At 35.8% G+C, this 20,166-nt stretch overlaps 1 protein-coding gene across 8 annotated transcripts in view; it reads left to right on the forward strand.

Annotated features, from left to right (window-relative positions):
• Positions 1-20,166, forward strand: part of ZCCHC11 (zinc finger, CCHC domain containing 11) — a 129,591-nt gene that overhangs the window by 34,572 nt on the left and 74,853 nt on the right. For all 8 annotated transcript variants that reach the window (XM_010847176.1, XM_010847171.1, XM_010847178.1 and 5 more), the window contains exons 3-4: positions 4,073-4,236; positions 11,666-11,782. In XM_010847176.1, coding sequence (XP_010845478.1) covers positions 4,073-4,236; positions 11,666-11,782 — 281 coding nt within the window. The remainder of the gene's footprint in view (positions 1-4,072; positions 4,237-11,665; positions 11,783-20,166) is intronic.

The raw sequence follows: 20,166 nt of genomic DNA on the forward strand, positions 1-20,166 counted from the left end.
CCTTTGCTGGCAAAGTAATGTCTCTGCTTTTGAATATGCTATCTAGGTTGGTCATAACTTTCCTTCTAAGGAGTAAGCGTCTTTTAATTTCATGGCTGCAGTCACCATCTGCAGTGATTTTGGAGCCCCCCAAAATAAAGTCTGACACTATTTCCACTGTTTCCCCATCTATTTGCCATGAAGTAACGGGACCGGATGCCATGATCTTCGTTTTCTGAATGTTGAGCTTTAATCCAACCTTTTCACTCTCCACTTTCACTTTCATCAAGAGGCTTTTTAGTTCCTCTTCACTTTCTGCCATAAGGGTGGTGTTATCTGCATATCTGAGGTTATTGGTATTTCTCCCGGCAATCTTGATTCCAGCTTGTGTTTCTTCCAGTCCAGCATTTCTCATGATGTACTCTGCATATAAGTTAAATAAGCAGGGTGACAATATACAGCCTTGATGTACTCCTTTTCCTGTTTGGAACCTGTCTGTTGTTCCATGCCCAGTTCTAACTGTTGCTTCCTGACCTGCATACAGATTTCTCAAGAGGCAGATCAGGTGATCTGGTATTCCCATCTCTTTCAGAATTTTCCACAGTTTATTGTGATTCACCGATGGTGATAAATATTAAAAATAAAACAGGAAAGGTCATAAAGAATGGAAGAATGATGCTGCTGTGTCTGGTGATGGTGTTTCATATTTAAATTGTCACTGACAAGGTGACATTAGAGCAAATATTTGAAGATAAGAGGTGAGAGAGTGCGCCTGGTAAATATTTGAAGGGAGAATATTCTAGATTTGGGCTTCTCAAACTTTAGTGTGTGTAGGAATCACCTGGGAAGTGTATTAAAATTCAGATTCTTGGGCTCCATTCTCTGGGGTTTTTATTTAGAAAGTTAAGAGTTTGATGCTGGATTTCTAGCAAGCTCCTTAATGAAACTGCTGCTGCTGCTGGTGGTCAGGATCATGCTTTTGGCAGCAGAACCTATTAGTAACTCATCTTTTTACTTTTCACTTATACCACCCTTCCTTATGTTTTCAACATAGCAGCCAGAATGATCCTGTTAAAATTATTCAGATTGTGTTACTGCTATTCAGAATGTTTCAGTGGTTTTCAATATATTAGAGTAAAAGCTAGTGTCCTTGCTGTGACCTTGTGATTTTTGACACTCCCCCCTGCTTCTCTGATCTCATTTATCTACTTCTTATCCTTTTTCTCTGTTCCAACAGCATGATTTCCTTACAGTTCCTCAAATGTGAAGGCAAGTGGTCACCTATTGTCTTTTGTATTTGCTTTTTTCTTTGCCTGGAACACTCTTCTTCCAGATGGCCACATGGCTAGCTGTCTTACTTCTTCACCTTCTCATTGAGCCTTTTGCTGGGTTGCTTATCTAAAATTTATAACCCTTACCTCTACTTCTGGCACTCCTTATTCCTTGTACTATTTTAATTTTTCTCCAAAGTTCTTATTATCATGTCGTATTTAAAGTTTCTCCCACTTACCTTTTTATGTTTCAAGATACAGTTCATACACCATAACATTTGCCATTTAAAAATATACAATTTAGTGTTTTTTTAGTGTATTTATGGAGAAGGCAGTGGCACCCACTCCAGTACTCTTGCCTGGAAAATCCCATGGGCGGAGGAGCCTGGTAGGCTGCAGTCCGTGGGGTCGCTAGGAGTCAGACACGACTGAGCGACTTCACTTTCACTTTTCACTTGCATGCATTGGAGAAGGAAATGGCAACCCACTCCAATGTTCTTGCCTGGAGAATCCCAGGGATGGGGGAGCCTGATGGGCTGCCGTCTATGGGGTTGCACAGAGTCGGACACAACTGAAGCGACTTAGCAGTGTATTTATAAAATTGTGTAGACATTACCACTGTCTAAATCTTGAATATTTTCACCACCTCTAAAAGAAATTCCATACCCATTAGCAGTCACTACTCATTATCCTGTCCTCCTAGGTACTGCCAACCACTAATTTAGTTTCTGTCTCTGTAGATTGCCTCTTTTATATGAACAAAATTGTGAAACATGTGGCCTTTTGTGTTTCACTTCTTTCACTTAGTATATTTTAAGATTCGTCCATATTGTAGGTATTGGTATATCATTTTTTCTCATTGCTAAGTAATACTCCAGGTATGCCCTTCTTGTGGTAGGAGACATATCACCTCCAGAGGCACACTGTTTTTGTTCAGAAAATTAGTGTTATCAAAAGAAAGAACCTACTTTCAGGGTTCTTGTAGATGGCATGTAGAGTGGCTTTTCAGGGCAGCAGGGAGAGGTTTATTGATTATCTATGAGCATTTACTTTTAGATTTGTCCAAGTCAATTTAACACTCTGTTATTGTCATCTCTGGTCTAGGCATTGTATTAAACTCTGAAGGTACAAAAGTGAATAAGACCTGGTCATTAGCATCAAGGAATTCATTATCTCATGTAACATGTAGATAAATGAATACAAATTACATTACTGTGAAAATGAAATAATAGAGAGTGCTCGGAGAATATAAATATCAAACTGTCTTCTGAAACAGATGAAGCTTAAGCTGAATTTTGCAGGACAGGTAAACAGTACTAATTGAAGTGGGACGGGCCTTGATAGTAGAGGAAACAGAGCATATGAAGGCATTGATCCTTGGAGCGCAGTGATCCATTGTAACACATTTGTTATGAATGAAGTGGAAAGTGTTAGGGCAGGATATAAGGTTGGAGATATAGACTACTTAGCTCTTTTTAATGGAAAAGGCAATGGCACCCCACTCCAGTACTCTTGCCTAGAAAATCCCATGGATGGAGAAGTCTTGTAGGTGCAGTCCATGGGGGTCGCTAAGAGTTGGACACGATTGAGCGACTTCACTTTCACTTTTCACTTTCATGCATTGGAGAAGGAAATGGCAACCCACTCCAGTGTTCTTGCCTGGAGAATCCCAGGGACGGGGGAGCCTGGTGGGCTGCCGTCTATGGGGTCACACAGAGTCGGACACGACTGAAGCGACTTAGCAGCAGCAGCAGCTCTTTTTTAAAAAATTTTAAATTTTTTATTTTCCCTTTTAAGTCTTTATTGAATTTATTACAGTATTGCTTCTGTTTTATGTTTTGGCTTTTTGGCCATGAGACATGTGGGATCTTAGTTCCCCAACCAGGGATTGAACCCCCACCCCCTGCATTAGAAAGTGAAATCTTAACCACTGGACCATCAGGGGAGCCCCAGCTCTGTTTTTGAGGTCTTGGCTTAAAATCTCAGAAAAGCCTTCCCTGAAAGTTTATCCCCTCCATTACTTGTTTTTTTTCCTTTATAGCATTTGCACAACTTGGAATTATTGTATTTAAACTGTTGACTGCCTGCAAGAGGACAAGTACTGTGTGTTTATTCTGAACTTTATGAGAGCCCATTAGTTATTTTAAGCATGAGAGTTACATGATTCAATTTGTATTTTAAAATATCACACTGGTGGAGCATGCATTATTGCATGTTGGAACCTACTCTATTCCAAGTATATATTGATAGGTGCTAGAAATGCATGGATTGAAAGCACATAGTTTGTGTCTTAAAGAGATTGCAGTCTAGCTAGGAGAAACAAAGAAAAAATATTGATGTGGTTGAAATATCTATTGAGTTCAGTGAAAGCAAAAAGAAGGACCCTCATAGATTTGTGTATTTGTGGTCTGGAGTATATATATTCTTTTAGCTCATACTTTATAGTGATAAAGTCACTGAAGTGACTAGTTCAGTGAGTCACCTTTGGGATTTAAAGTAGTTTTATATCATATTTGCTTTGGAGATTCTGCAAGATAGTATGTTACATTAGCCTTGTATAGTGAGTCTTAGTCATAGTTGTCTTTTTTGATATAGGTGGGTCAGAAGAAGATAGACATTTGACCCATGAAGTAGTTTTTTGTGTGTGAATTTTGATATCATGTATATCTTTTACTTAATATTTTATGTAGGTATACCAATTTGCACTACCAAGGAAAAATATTTTTTCTGTATGTGTATACATTGAATGTCTGTTTTTCATTAAATTTTTTTTAATTTACCAATTCTGTTGATGGTAACTAAGTGATTGCTTCCTTTTCTAGGTAAAATGAAGAGTGATGAATCTAATAAAGAAAATTCTTCAGAGATGGACTATTTAGAAAATGCCACTGTGATAGATGAATCTACATTGACACCTGAGCAAAGGCTAGGCTTGAAACAAGCAGAAGAACGCTTAGAAAGAGATCACATCTTTCGACTTGAAAAAGTATACTATATTGTTTTAGTTATTTGGAGGAAAATGCATGTTCAACCAAGTACAGCTCTTTTTATTTTTCTTACAGTATTCCTTAAGCAGAGATATCACTCATTTTCCCTTCCTTCCCTCTTCTTTTCTTCTTTTCTCCCTCTCTTTCGCTCCGTTCAGCAAATCCTTTCATCTGTGAGTCTTCATTCTTTCATCCCAGGGCTTGACAAACTATGGTCTATCACCTTGTTTTTGTTTTCTAAAATTGTAGTAAAATAAATACCTCATGTTTTTATGAACAGTTTTATTGGAACACAGCCATGTCATCCTTATTATCTATGGCTGCTTTCTTGCTCCTATGGCAGAGTTGAGTTTTGAATACTTGGTGCAGTGTATTTGGATCACTAAGCATAAAATATCTACTCTTTACCAAAAGCATAAAATATTTACTGAAATATTACTTTGTTCCTTTACAAAAAGTGTGCTGACCCCTGATTTACTCATTTATCAAATAGATATGGAGAGCTTGTTACGTTCTAGATACTGTGCTAAACACTGGGGATATATTGGTGAATATGGCACAGTGTCTGCCCATTAGAAGTTAACAGTCTGTTTGGAGTGCCAAATAGCAAATACTACAGGATATACTAAACTTTCTTCCTTCCCTCTGGGTTTTCTCTTTCTCTTTTCTCCCATATTTACTGAGTATCTTCTGTGTATTAGGAACTGTTCTAGCCATCGGTATCTTGTTCCTAAGTACTTATTAATTCCCTGACCTAGAAATACACATTCCCAGCGTTAACAACAAAAACACTGCTAGATGTTGAAAGAAAGAAACATAAATCATCTTGTTCTTAAACAGATTCTTGGGATATTTGTTAGTATGCATACAGGGAAATATTAGGTTGGTGCAAAAGTAAGTATGGTTTTAGACCCTGAATTTTAAATCTTTATAACTAGGCTCAGACACATCTTTATTAATCAAAATAGGAACCATTATAATCATCGCATTTTTGCCAATGAGAAATAAGTTTGTTTATTCCTGTAGCATAAAAATACATGCTTGATTCAACGAACTCTTGGAAAGCATTTTCCCTGTAATGGTTTCTCCAGGATTCAGAACATGGTAGTGGATCAGACTGGCAGCAGACCACCAGTGACCGTGACATTTTTTGGTGCAAGTTTGACTTTGGGAAGTGCTTTGGAGCTGCTTCTCGGTCCACCCACTGAGCTGGTTGTTGCTAGTTGTGTAAAATCCACTTTTCATCACGTCTTCTTTCATCACTCATCAACTTCTCCTGTAGTTACAAGAGGATCAGTTTTGATGATCCTCTCAGTTGGTCATTGTCACCTTCCAGTGGCCAGCCATTATGCTCCTCATCTTCAAGGCTCCCATTTCCTTTACAAAACTTCTCGAGCCACCACTGTACTAAACCTTCATTAGCAGTTCCTGGCCAAATGCGTTGTTGATGTTGCAGGTTGTCTCTGTTGCTTTATAACTCATTTTTAACTCAAATAAGAAAATCACTGGAATTTACTTTTTGTCTAACATCATTTCTATAGTCTAAAATACATATAAAATAAACAGAGGTAATAACTCATTAGCAAAAAACATAAAGCAAGAAATGGGCATTCAAATGATGTATAACATAACTTTTATTTAAGAATGTATTCCAATATCAAATGGCAAATTTCAGCAATGCAGACTTGGAATTACTTTTGCACCAACCTTATATAATAAATATAATAAATACTTATCATTTCTGATAAATAGGGAAAGAAAGAAATGGTGTGATTTTATATAACTTAGAGAAAAGGTCATATCTAAATTGAAGAAGGCAATCCTGAGTCGTCAGTAAAACTTATGAAAAAGTAGTTATCCTGTGAAAGTAGGAAGGAATATCAAAGAGTATATAAAATAGGAAAGAGTTTGGCTTATATAGTTTCAGACAATCCTAGTTAGAAGGAAGTCTTTTTTTCAATTTGCTGTTTCACAGAGTTCTGTCTTTCCTCTCACTTTCTCTGTCCTAAGTCTGGAATTAGTCTGGATCTGTGTATTATCAGGATAAATATTGAATACTTGTGTGCCATGATCTTGTGATAAAAAGCTAGAATTGGGGCATACATGGCTTCATTATACTGCTTTTCTAGGGTTTCTTTTAGAGAAAGACATGTAAGCAAATAATAATAGTAGTAACAATATTGTTTGAAAATGGGTTCCCAACTTGAGTTGGGGTATAGAGGCATAAATTTGGGAATGCTTTATAAGAAAGTGACATTGGAACTGAGTTTGCAAAAATGGCTAGGAGTTGAGTAGGTGGGTTGGAGAATGGTGGTGTAGGTAAATTGTATGACATGTATAAAGGAAAGGTGAAATGTGTTTTCAAGGGATAGAAGCAGGGGACTAGGTGTGAAAATGTATAGTATATGAAGTAGGAAAAGTCACTTGTTGGGAAAAGGAAGAAGTTGGGGTGGAATGGATATTTGATAGTAGTAGGAAAGAAGGGCCTGAGGTGAAAGAAATCTTGAAAGCATGTAAAACATATTGTTGTTGAATTTAAATAGTAATGATGTAAAATCAGCATGCCAGTACCAGCATAGATGTCTGTAAACTCTTCTTTTTCTGACACCTTTTTGGTTTTCATGCCCTCCAAAACCTCTTGTTTTCAATCCATTATATTCTTAGATAAAACTTTTCTTTACCAATTTTAAATACTCATTAAGAATATTCTTACCAGCTTGCTTTTGATTGCATCAGGTATTTGGTTCACAGTTTACCTGTGGATTATCTAACCTAAGAGTAAAGACGTAGACTTTTTAACCTGTAGCAAGAAGGAATAAACCCAAACTGTTAGATCTGGGTCCCCAACCTCCGGGATCTAATACCTGATGATCTGAGGTGAAGCTGATAGAATAGTAATAGAAATAAAGTGAACAATATATGTCATGTGCTTGAATCATCCTCAAACCATCTCTCCCCATCTGTGGAAAATTTACCTTCCATGAAACTCATCGCTGGTGCCAGAAAGGTTGGGGATCAATGTAGATCAAAAGAGTAAATTTCCCCATGTGTGCATGCATGCTCAGTCGTGTCCAACTCTTTTTGACCCCACGGACTGTAGTCCACCAGACTCCTCTGTCCATGGAATTTTCCAGGTAGAATACTGGAGTGGGTTGCCATTTCTTACTCCAGGGGAATCTTCCCCACTCAGGGATCAAATCCAGTCTCTTGTGTCTCCTGCATTGACAGGTGGATTCTTTATGACTGTGCCACCTGATACTAAGTGTTAAATATTGATTATGAAATACTTAGATTCTCCATGCTCAGGAATCTTTTTTTTTTTAATTACAGCTTTTATTTTTTCCAGTTTTATTGAGAAGTAATTGACATACATTGACTGTATAAATTTAAGGTATATAGCATGATGATTCCATTTACATGGATTGAAATAATTACCACGGTAGGTTTAGCTAACATCTTCTCATATAGATGCAATAAAAAGAAAAAAGTAATAAATATTCTTTGATGAGAACTTTTAGGATTTACTCTCAGCAACTCTCTTACATATCGTAACAGCAGTGCTCATTATATTCCTGGTGCTTATTTATCTTATAAGTAGAAATTGGTACTTATTATCCACACTTCTCCAGTATTCTCGTCTTCTCCCCTCTGCCTCTGGTAATCAGAAGTCTGATCTCTTTTTCTTTGAGGGATTTAAAAAAATTGATTCCATATAAAAGTGAGATCATAGAGTATTAATCTTTCTCTATCTCATTTATTTTACTTGGCATAATGCCTTCAAGGTCCATCCATGTTGTAGCAAATGGTAGGATTTTCTCATTTTTTTTTAATGGCTGATTTGATTCCTGGGCTGGGAAGATCCGCTGGAGAAGGGATAGGCTATTCACGCCAGTATTCTTGGGCTTCCCTTGTGTTTCAGCTGGTAAAGAATCCGCTTGCAATGCAGGAGACCTGGGTTCCATCCCTTCCATCAGGGAAGATCCCGTGAAGAAGGGAAAGGCAACCCACTCCAGTATTCCTTCCTGGAGAATTCCATGAACTGTATAGTCCACAGGGTCATAAAGAGTCAGACACGGCTGAGCGACTTTCACTTTCCTTTTCTTTGCTTCTTCATATAGACATTTATTGCTATGAACTTTCCTCTTAGAGCTGCTCTTGCTGTATCCCACGGGTTCTGGTATGTTATTTTTCCAATTTTGTCTCAAGAAACTTTTATTTCCCGTTAATTTTTTGTTTGGTCCATTGGTTGTTCAGGATACAAATCTTTATTTTAGCTGGTCTACGTAAACTTACCAATGTGTTTGTTAATGGTAAAATAAAATACTATAACTATAATAAAGAAATTTTTAAATATTGTATTTTTCATGTGTCCCTTCTGTGAAACTAGAAGCTTCATGATGATGAGGACATTTTTGTCTTATTTACTGTTATGCTGAATACAGTACCTTGCACATAGTAGTTGGTTAGTAATTAGAGATAGTTTGCATCCTGGTTAAATAAATGGGTTTTGGAGTCACTGGGTCTTAGTTCTGCCACTTACTGATTAAGTAAGTGGTTAGAATTGGTAAGTTATTTAACTTCTTTAAACTGATTAACATTGGTAAGTTATTTACCTTTAAACCTCAGATTATCATTAAAATGGAGTTGATAGAAATTTGCTTATTGGGCTATGACAGATAGTAGAGATAAAGTTCTTGGTCAGTGCCTGGTGTATGCTAAGTACGAAATAAAGATTAGCTACTTGTAGAAATGAGTTATTTTACCAAGTAGGGCAATTTTTATTACTTCATTTTTACAGCCATAGAAGCAGGTTTAAGTGTTAGAAATTTATCCAAGATCAGTTGAGATGTCATTTCAGGCCTTTTGTCTCCCCAGTCAGTGTTATACCAAGCTTTTCTTACTTAAAGATTCCAGGCATGTCTTGTCTGCTCACATTTTACATTTGAAAAAGTTGTCTGATAAGAGGGCATATGATTTCCTTAGTGACGTCATCAATATTCATGGCTTTAGGTATTTTGTATTTATGCGTTCAACTCCTCAGTCCAGCCATTCTTGCCACTTCCACAATTCTTACCTTGAACCAAGTCAGTGTCATCTGGATTATTGCAGTGTGCTTATAATAGCAATAAGTTCTTTTTGTTTCTTTTCTTGATAAAGAAGGCAAGTGATCCCTGTTAATAGATTAGATCTTGTAATTCTCTGCTCAGAAGTCTTCAGTACCTTTCCCTCACACTTAGAATCCTTAGAGTCCTTAATAAGGGGCCTTGTGATCTGACTTCTATTACCTCTCTCTTCAGTCATAGTAGCTTTTTTTTTTTTTTTTTTGCAGTTTCTTAAATTAAGCACATTCCTTCCTCAGGGTCTTAGCATTCACATTTCTCTTCACTTGAAATGTCTTCATACATCCATACAACTCAGTCCTTTACTTCCTTTAAGTCATTTTTATCAGTAAATGATGATTCTATTTTTAAAAAGAAGATACCTCCCTTAAATTCCTATTTTTTTATTTGTGCATTTATTTATTACCTTTCTATCTTAGAATGTAAATTCATGAGGACAAGAATTTTCATCTATTTTGTTTACTCCTAGAGAATATTTGACATATAGTATGAGCTCAGAAAATATTTGGTGAATTAAGAAGTAGTTATGGTCGGAAACTAAGAGAAGTCTCTGTGAGGGCTTAATTCATTCCCCAATAAGGACAGGTTTGAAGTAATTTTAAAGAAATGACTAGATTGAACTGATTTTTCTTACTTGCTTATTGCCTTGGGCAGATTTCTTAATTCTAGGGGTTTAGTTGCTTTGCCAGTAAAATGAGGAATTCCTCATAGGGGTATTGTAAGGTTAATAATGGATACTCTATATAAGTGAAAGCTATGTTTATTTTTGATCTGTGGCAGGACTGTTGCTAAATTGGGGCAGGTTCTTATTTAAAGGAAATTGTGTTATGTTCTGAAGTAAGAGAATCTTTTTGCAGCCTATTGAAGGTCAATAATGGCACCCCACTCCAGTACTCTTGCCTGGAAAATCCCATGGACGGAGGAGCCTGGTGGGCTATAGTCCATGGGGTCGCTAAGAGTTGGACACGACTGAGCGACATCACTTTCACTTTTCACTTTCATGCATTGGAGAAGGAAATGGCAACCCACTCCAGTGTTCTTGCCTGGAGAATCCCAGGGACGGGGGAGCCTGGTGGGCTGCCATCTATGGGGTCACACAGAGTCGGACACAACTGAAGTGACTTAGCAGTGAAGGTCAGTATGAGGTAAAAATTAAGCATTGCTGCAATTTCAGTGTAAGGAACTAGAAACAATTTTAAAATTCAACATAAATTCATTGTGTTTGGTAATTTTTTATTGTACCATCTTAGGGTCTTTGGTGGATTTCGTCTTGGCTTTGATTCAGATGTACATGAAATTAAATCAGTGTCTACCTTGTAATACTGTTGTATCCTTGTAAAAGTTACAAGCTCTGTGAGCTTTTTTCCCCCCAGGTGTATAAAATGAAGACAATACCAATGTAATAGGATTATTAGGGGAGTTAAAATGATAAATTTTATGTTGAACATCTAGCATAGTGCCTAGCATATAACGGACCCTTTGAAATTTTTAATTTTTTATTATTTCAAGATTGCATGTATAAAGTATGATTTAAGTATTGTGACTGCTACTTTCCATGTGTCGTAATTGTTTTTCCTTTCAGAGTAGTTACCTCAAGAGGTTATCCATTTATTCCCAGGTGATTGTAACTGATTAGAGTGTTTTCACAACTCATCTTTTGGAGTTGTCTTCTGTATTTATAGTATTTGTTGTTTGTTTAGTCGCTAAGTTGTGTCCGACTCTCTTGTGACTCCATGAACTGAAGCCTGCAAGGTTCCTCTGTCCATGGGCTTTCCCAGGCAAGAATACTGGAGTGTGTTGCTATTTCATTCTCCAGGGGATCTTCCTAATTCAGGAATCAAACCTGCATCTCATGCATTGGCAGGCAGATTCTTTACCACTGAGCCACCAGGGAAGCCCCATATTTGTAGATTCTTTTGAAATCCCCAATTTGAGAGTAGATTTTATCTTTTATAGGAATCAAAAAGACAAATTTTGAAACCAATTTTTGGCAGTGTTGGAATAACACTAAATAATAATACTGCCTTTCTTATTTTATAATGAATTCTAAAGACTATATTAGATGAATATCAAACATATTTAGGACTATCATGATATTGTTTGAAATTAGTATATTATCTCCTATGATGACTACTTTAAAAGGACACCTACCTCTTGGGTGTATGAGTATTGAATTGTTTATTAAAAAGCATTACTTCACTGCTTATTTTTGCCTCATATATTTACATAGTTGTTGTATTAACATATGTAGTAAAAAATTTTACTGTTTCTGTTTTCTGAAAAAATGTGTTTTTAACTTTTTTTTTAGCGCTCACCAGAATATACCAATTGCCGATATCTATGCAAACTTTGCTTAATTCACATTGAAAACATCCAGGGAGCTCATAAACATATAAAAGAGAAACGACATAAGAAAAACATTTTGGTAAGTCTTTTTAGAAAATATTTATTTATTGAATGATAAACCTGTATGAAATATTTTTATTAATGAAACTAAAAACCAAGTGTTTGTCCATTCTTATAGTAATAACTGATATGATAGTGTTGAAAGCTGTGATTTCCCTCCTTCTGTTAGATGGTCAGGAGGGGAACCTGCTCAGTGACCAGTTTGCTCATCCTAAAGTATGTTGTGATTCCTAAGCTTAAAAGTCAGGTATAGTCAGTCCAACTGGTTTTTATTGAGTTCTTATGTGTTAGCTCTATGGAGTGGTGAATAAGATAGTCATGGTTCTTGCCCTCAGAGTTTCTAAAGTATTGGTGAAAGCATACAATGAATAAGGATTTAAGTATGATGAGTTTCATTAAAGGGGGAATTGTAATACTAAGGAAGTATACAAAGGATATTTTACTTAATGTAGAGGAGGGATGATTTCTTTAAGAAAGTGACATTTGAATTGTTGAACCTTGAAGTAGAGGTTTAAAAGGCAGAAAGCTAAAGCATAGAAGGATGAGATGAGAGCATTTTACACAAAAAAGCAGCATGAATAAAGGTCTCTAAATTGTGAAAGGACATGACATATGAGGAACTGAAAGAGTCTAGTATGACTGGAGCAAGAGAGCTAGGGGAAAAGTGGTATAAGGTGAAGCTGGAGAAGTCTAGATCACGCAGGGCCTTTGGGAATTCATATGTGATAAGTTATTAGAATGTTTTCTTTTTGAAATTCATTAGTATGTTAGCTACTTAATTTTTTTCTTTTCAAAATTATAATAATAATTCTATATAACTTCTTACTTATCTCTAAGATATCCTCTCTGAGAAATACTCTTTTACTTGACCTTTCCAGCAAGTCTGTGTTAACAGATATTTTCTTCATGTTCCTATAGTGACTTGATCAGAAAACCTTACACTTATGTATTATAAATATCTGTGCTTCTCTTCTCTTGCAGACTTCAGTATGTAAATGTTTTCAAGGACAGATTTAATTTCTTATTTATTTATTTTTCTTCATTCCTAAGTACAGTATCTGATGCATAGTTGGTGATCAGTACATTTCTATTGGAAGAAAAATTCATTCAAAATATTCAACAACTTGGAAGAGAAATCACTCAAATTTTATCAGCCTATTTTTATTCAATTAGCATTTCAGAAGAGTTGATAGAGACAAAGTGGTAGTTTAAGAGATAATAACTGAGAAATTTCAAGAAATGTTGGAAGGTGCTGATCACTAGTTGCAGGAAGCTCAGGGAATTCCCAAAAAACTTAAAAAGAAAGTCATTACACATTATATACATTACAGAGAAATTTTAGAATGTTAAAAAAAACCCAAACCAACCTTAAAATCAGCTATCCTGAACTTTTAGTGAAGTTGGAATAGTAAAGACTGGATTTACCGTCTTGAAATAAGCAATAAAACAAAACAAAAAGAGAAATATGACTAATAATTTTTTTCTTTAGGCAGTGAAGGACTGACAGTGAAAACAAATGAGCTCAATGATTACTTCAATTTAAGAGAGTTTTCAGATTGTACAAATGGGAGCAGAATGCAATGGACTCCCAGAGATGAGGAGATGAACTTGACTTCAGGGAGTACAGTGTGGCTAGAGTTTGTAGGACAGAAAAACAGAAAAGAAAGCTATACAGGCAGAAACTCAAAGATCTATGAACAGTTCCCTCAGAATATTTAGTGCAGTACTGATACTGATTGGTGCACGCCTGTGAGAAAGCTGCCTGAAGTCAGGGAAAGAACCATCTGAAGGGATTAGAATAGTGCTTGGCGCGCCTCCAAAACCGCAAGTAGTATCTTCCAACTGTCCAGACTGGAAAACCTCATGAGACTTCCCTTGTGGTCCAGTAGTTAAGATTTAGCGCTTCCAATGCAGGGGACCTGGGTTCAGTCCCTGGTCAGGGATCTTGATCCAGTATGCCACAACTAAAGATCCTACATGCTGCAACAAAGATACCACATGCTGAAACGAAAATGAAAGATCCCGCGTGCCCAAACTAAGACTCAGCGCAAACAGTGAATGCATTAAAATGAGCTAAACCCCAAACTCAAATAGCTAATCTGCAAATAAGAAAAACCTTGAAAGGAAGAGTTGTATTTTTACCCATATATGTGACAGCTTCACATGAAATCTACAATGATATTCAGACTGCTACTAGGATCTTCTCCAAAGTATAACTTTCTTGATAATATGAACAGAATCTTATTTAAAATAAAGCCTTCTTGGACTTCCCTGGTGGTATAGCAGATGAGAATCCACCTGCTACTGCAGAGGACGTGAGTTTGATCCCTGGTCTGGGAGGATTTCACATGCTGTGGATCAGCTAAGGCCATGAGCCACAACCACTGAACATGCGGGCTGCAGTTACTGAAGCTCACATGCCTAGAGCTCGTGTGCTACAACAAGAGAAGCCACCACAGTGAGAAGCCTACTCTTACACTGCAAGTAAGAGTAGCCACTGCTCTCTGCAGCTAGAGGAAGCCTGTGTGCAGCAATGAAGTCCCAGCACAGCCAAAAATAAATAATAAGAAAATAAAATTTTTAAAAAGGCCTAGTGTAGCTGGATAAATAAATAAATAAATATGTATTTTTTTGAATGGAAAAGCAAAAAGAAAAACCTCATACTTTGTGGGAAGTTGGGTAAAATAATCAGAAAGATCTTATTTCAGTAGTGGGGAATCTTTAACCCTAAGCTAAATCTGGTGCCAACTAAAAAATTCTGAAGGTAAGACACCAAAAAATAACCTATTTTCAATTATTTCATGTCATTATAGAAAAAAGCTTGAGAATATTTTTAGGAATACAAAATGTCCATCCTCCCCTGAAAGTTCACATTGTCTGCCATTCAGTCAAAAATTATCTGGAGTACAAGGCAGCAGGAAGATACAAATTGTGAAGAGAAGAAAGATCAGTCAATCAAAAGCAACCTTGAACTGACACCGTAGAATTGGTAAAGAAGGACGTTAAGACAGTTAATATAACTACTCTTGATGTTCCTAAAAATAGAGACTTGGAAGATATAAAAATGATTCAAATTGAACTTACAGAAATGCAAACTATAATGTCTAAGATGAAAAATACAGTATGTAGGATGGCAGATGAGACATTGCAAAAGAAGAGGTTGGTGAACTTAAAGATATAGGAATGGAAGTAAATAATGAAACAGAAAGAAAAAAGAACTTGGAAAAAAGAGCATCATTGAGCTCTGGGATAATTGATATTTGTATCATTCCTTCATAAACTCTTCAGAACATTGAGGAGGAATGCTTCCCAACCCAGTCTATAAGGACCATATTACTCTAATACAGGAACCAGAAGAGGATATTACAGTGAAAGAAAACTTCAGATCAGTATCCCTCATTATAACTGCAAAAATTCTAAACATTATCTTAGAAAATTGAATCCAACAATATGTTTAAAGAAGGAAATACAAAATGACCAAATAGGAATTTATTCCAGGAGTGCATTTTTGGTTTAACATTAGAAAATGAATCACTGTAATTAATTAGCATTAATTAATTAACTATAATCATATTAACAAACAGAAAAAGAAAAACATGTGATCATCTTAGTAGATGCTGAAAAAGCATTTTAAAAACTCCTGATTAATAAAAATCTCAGCAGACTCGGAATAGAAGGGAACTTTCTTCACATCCTAAAGAACATCTGTGAAGAAGTTACAACTAACATTATACTTAATGGCGAAAACTGAATGTTTTCTTCTTAAGATAGGAAAAAGACAGGTATGAAAATGGTATAGCTGTGGAAAACTGTATTGTAGTTCCTCAAAAAGTTAAAAATGGAATTACTATATGATCCAGCAGTTATACTTTTGAGTATAAACTCAAAGGAATTGAAAGCAGGGTCTTTAAGTGATATTTGTACCACCATATTCATTATAGCATTATTCACAATAGCTAAAACATGGAAGCAACTCAGCTGTCAGCAGATGAATGGATAAACAAAATGTTACATATACATACATTGAAAAATACTGCCTTAAAAGGAAGGTAATTCTGATATGTCACAACATGGAAGAACCTTGAGTAAGTTAATGCTAACTGAAATAAGCCAATCATAAAAAGACAAATACTGTAATTATTCCACTTATATGAGATACTTAGAGTAGTCAGAATCATAAAGACAGAGAGTTGAATGGTGGTTGTCTGGGGAGATGGAGGAATGGAAAGGTTTCAGTTTTACAAGATAAAAAGAATTCTGCTGATGTGTGATGGTGATGGTTGTACAACAAATGAATGTACTTAATTCCATTGAATTGTACTTGTAAAAATGGTTAAGATAGTACATTTTATGTTATGTGTATTTTATTACAGTAAAAAAAATTGGGGAAAAAGATAGATATGTTCACTCTTAACCACTTTTATTCAGCGTTTTATTCGAAGTTCTAGCCAGTGAATTCAGACAAGAGAAAGAAAGGAAAGCTATCTAAGTTGGAAAAGAAGAAGTACAACTATATTTGTAGGTAAATGTGATTATTTATATAGAATATTCAGTGACGTCAGGGAATTATTAGAGTTAATGAGTTTAGCAAGGTTGCAGAATACAAACTCAGCATGCAAAAGTCAGTTGTATTTTTATATACTAATAATGAATAGTACAAAAGTGAAATTCAAAAAACTACTATTACAATAGCATCAAAAATATGCAAAATTATGCACAGAAATTATAAAACATTCCTGAGAGAAATTAAAGAAGAGCTAAAGAAATGCAGAAATAAACCGTATGTGTTGGAAGAACTAATATTATTAAATTTCTTTCTAAACTGATCTGTACACTCAGCCCAATCCTGAACAAAATCCTGAATTGAAAGCCTAATTCTAAAATTCATCTGGAATATACACTGCTATATTTAAAATAGATAAGCAACAAGGACCTACTTTATAGCACAGGAAACTATATTCAGTATCTTATCAGTTCTGTTCAGTTGCTCAGTCGTGTCCAACACTTTGCGACCCCATGAATCGCAGCACGCCAGGCCTCCCTGTCCATTGCCAACTCCCGGAGTTCACTCAAACACAATATTTTATAATAACCTATAATGGAAAAGAATCTGAAAAAGAATGTATCTGTATGTATTTACGTATATATGTATGTATAACTGAATCACTTTGTTGTAACCTGAAATGCTGCAAATCAACTATACTTCAATAAAGAAAACTAAAAAAGAAGGAAGAGAAAAGCTGAAATTCCATCTGGGAAAGCAAAGGCCCTAGAAAATTTAAAAGAACTTTGAAAAAAACAAAGTTGGAGGACTAACAACACCTGCCTTACAGACTTAAACTACAGTAATAAGGCAGTGTGGTACTGGCATCAAATAGACAAATAGTCCAGTGGAGCAGAATAGTGAGTATAGAAATGGCACACTTATATGAACAACTGATATATATATATATTTTTTTTTTACAGAGATTCAAAGGTAATTCAGTGGAGAAATTATATTCTCTTAAACATATGAGTAGTTAAATATCCATGAATAAAGACCTTTGATCCATACCTTACTTATTGACCTAAATGTAAAACCTAAAAGTATAAAATTTCCAGGATAAGATATGGTAGAAAATCTTTATGACCTTGGATTGGGAAAAATTTCTTAGATATGATACTAAAGAGGAAAAAACTGATGAATGGACTTATTCAAAATTAAAAACTTCTGCTCTTTGAAAGATATCTTTAAAGAATGACAGACAATAGTAGCTGCAGATTGGGAAAAGATATTCACAAATCATATCAGGTAAATGAGTTGTATCTAGAAGAAATAAAAAACTTCTAAAACTCAGTAATAAGTACAGTAATCACTCCTTATTCATGGTTTTGCTTTCCATGGTTTCAGTTACCCTTGGTCAGCCATGTCTGAAAATATCAAATGGAAAATTCCACAAATAAAGAGTGTACAGTTTTAAACTGCATGCCATTCTGAATTCAGTTCAGTTCAGTAGCTCAGTCATGTCTGACTGTGAAACCATGGACTACAGGATGCCAGGCTTCCCTGTCCTTCAACTGTCTCCTGGAATTTGCTCAAACTCAAGTCCATTGAGTCTGTGATGCCATCCAACCATATCATCCTCTTTCGTCCCCTTCTCCTCCTGCCTTCAATCTTTCCCAGCATCGGGGTCTTTTCCAATGAGTCAGTTTTTTGCATCAGGTGGTGAAAGTATTGGAGCTTCAGCTTTAGCATTGGTCCTTCCAGTGAATATTCAGGGTTGATTTCCTTTAGGATGGACTGGTTTGATCTCCTTGGTGTCCAAGAGTCTTTTCCAGCACCACAGTTCAAAAGCATCAATTCTTTGGCACTCAGCTTTCTTCATGGTCCAAACTCTCACATTGGTACATAACTACTGGAAAAACCATAGCTTTGACTATATGGACCTTTGTTGGAAAAGTAGTCTCTGCTTTTTAATACTCTGTCCTAGGTTCGTCATAGCTTTTCTTCCAAGGAGCAAGCATCTTTTAATTTCATGGCTGTAGTCGTTCGCAGTGATTTTGGATCCTAAGAAAATAAAGTCTGTCACTGTTTCCATTGTTTCCCCATCTGTTTGCCATGAAGTGATGGACTGGTTGCCATGATTATAGTTTTTTTAATGTTGAGTTTTAAGCCAGCTTTTTCACTGTCCTCTTTGACCTTCATCAAGAGGCTCTTTTAGTTCCTCTTCACATTCTGTCATTAGGATGGTGTCATTTTCATACCTGCAGTTACTGATATTTCTCCCAGCAATCTTGATTCTACCTTGTGCTTCATCCAGCCTGGCATTTTGCATGATGCACTCTGTATATAAGTTAAATAGGCAGGGTGACAATATATAGCCTTGATGAACTCCTTTCCCAATTTTACACCAGTCCGTTGTTCCATGTCTGGTTCTGACTGAATAGTGTGGTGAAATTTCTTGTTTGGCTTTGTCCTGCCCATGATGTGGGTATCTGCATAGTGTATGCTACCTGTCTGTTAGTTACTTGGTAGCCATCTTAGGTATCAGATTGGCTGTTGGTGGTATCACAGTGCTTGTGTTTGAGTAATTTTTACTTAATAATAGCCCCAACGTGCAAAAGTAGTGATGCAGGCAATTTGAGTAGTCTCTTAATGTGCCTAATTTATAAATAAAACTTTATCATAGGTATGTATGTGGAGGAAGAGAATAGTATTTACAGGGTTCAGTGCTTTCTGTGGTTTTAGGCTTCCACTGGAGGCCTTGGAGCATATCCTCCAAGGATGAGAGGGAACTACTGTAAACAAACAACCAAATAAAATATGGGCAAAAGATTTGAGCCAACATTTTATTAAAGAAGACATATAGGTGTCAAACACATGAAAAGATGCTCAACATTATTCTTTATCAGGGAAATCACTGCACTTATAAGAACAGCTAAAATTAGAAAGATTGACTCTGCCAAGTGTTGTCAAGGATGTGAATGAATGGCAAGTCTAAAACAGTGCTGGTGGAAATGTAAAATAGTATTGGGTTGGCTAAAAAGTTTGTTTGGGATTTTCCATAGCATAAGATGGTATAGAAAAACCTGAATGAACTTTTTGGCCCACCCAATAATCCACCTTTTATTTTAAAGGTTTATTTTTAAATTATTTTTTAATTGAGAGTTGGTTGACATACAACATGTTAGTTTCACATGTACAACATAATGATTCAACATATATATATTTTGTGAAATAATCACCACAATAAATTTAGTCAATACCAACTACCACACATAACCTTTTTTTTTTTTGAGGTGAGAACTTTACCTCAATTTTCACTTTAAGATTTATGCTTAGCAACTTTTCAATAGACAATACTGCATTATTAACTATAATTACCAAGAAGTATATATAAATCTTAAGGACTGATTGATTTTATAACTGAAAGCTTTTACCTTTTGGCTATGTTCACCCATTTCACTCACCCCCAACCACTAATCCCTGCCTCTGGCAATGACCAATATGTTCTCTGTATTAGTTCAGTTTTTGTTGCTGTTCTTTTTAGATTCCACATACAAGTGAAATCATACAGTATTTATCTTTCTTGGTCAGACTTCATTTAACAGTATGCCCTCAGGGTCCATCCATGTTGCGTATGGCAAGATTTTCTTTTTTTTAATGGCTGAATAATGTTAAGTTGTATATATGGACCACATTTTCTTTATTCACTCATCCATCGGTGGACATGTAGGTTGTTTCCATGTCTTGGATATTATAAATAAAGCTGCAGTAAACATGGAAGTGCAGATTTCTTTTCCTGTTAGTGTTTTAATTTTTTTTGGATAAATACCCAGCAGTGGAATTACTAGGTCACATGGTAATACATCCATTTTTGAAAACACATTGGCAGTTTTTTAAAAGTTAAACATACAACTAAT

Source organism: Bison bison, unplaced genomic scaffold (genome assembly GCF_000754665.1).
Source record: "Bison bison bison isolate TAMUID 2011002044 unplaced genomic scaffold, Bison_UMD1.0 scf7180017864244, whole genome shotgun sequence".
NCBI classification, from domain to species: domain Eukaryota; kingdom Metazoa; phylum Chordata; class Mammalia; order Artiodactyla; family Bovidae; genus Bison; species Bison bison.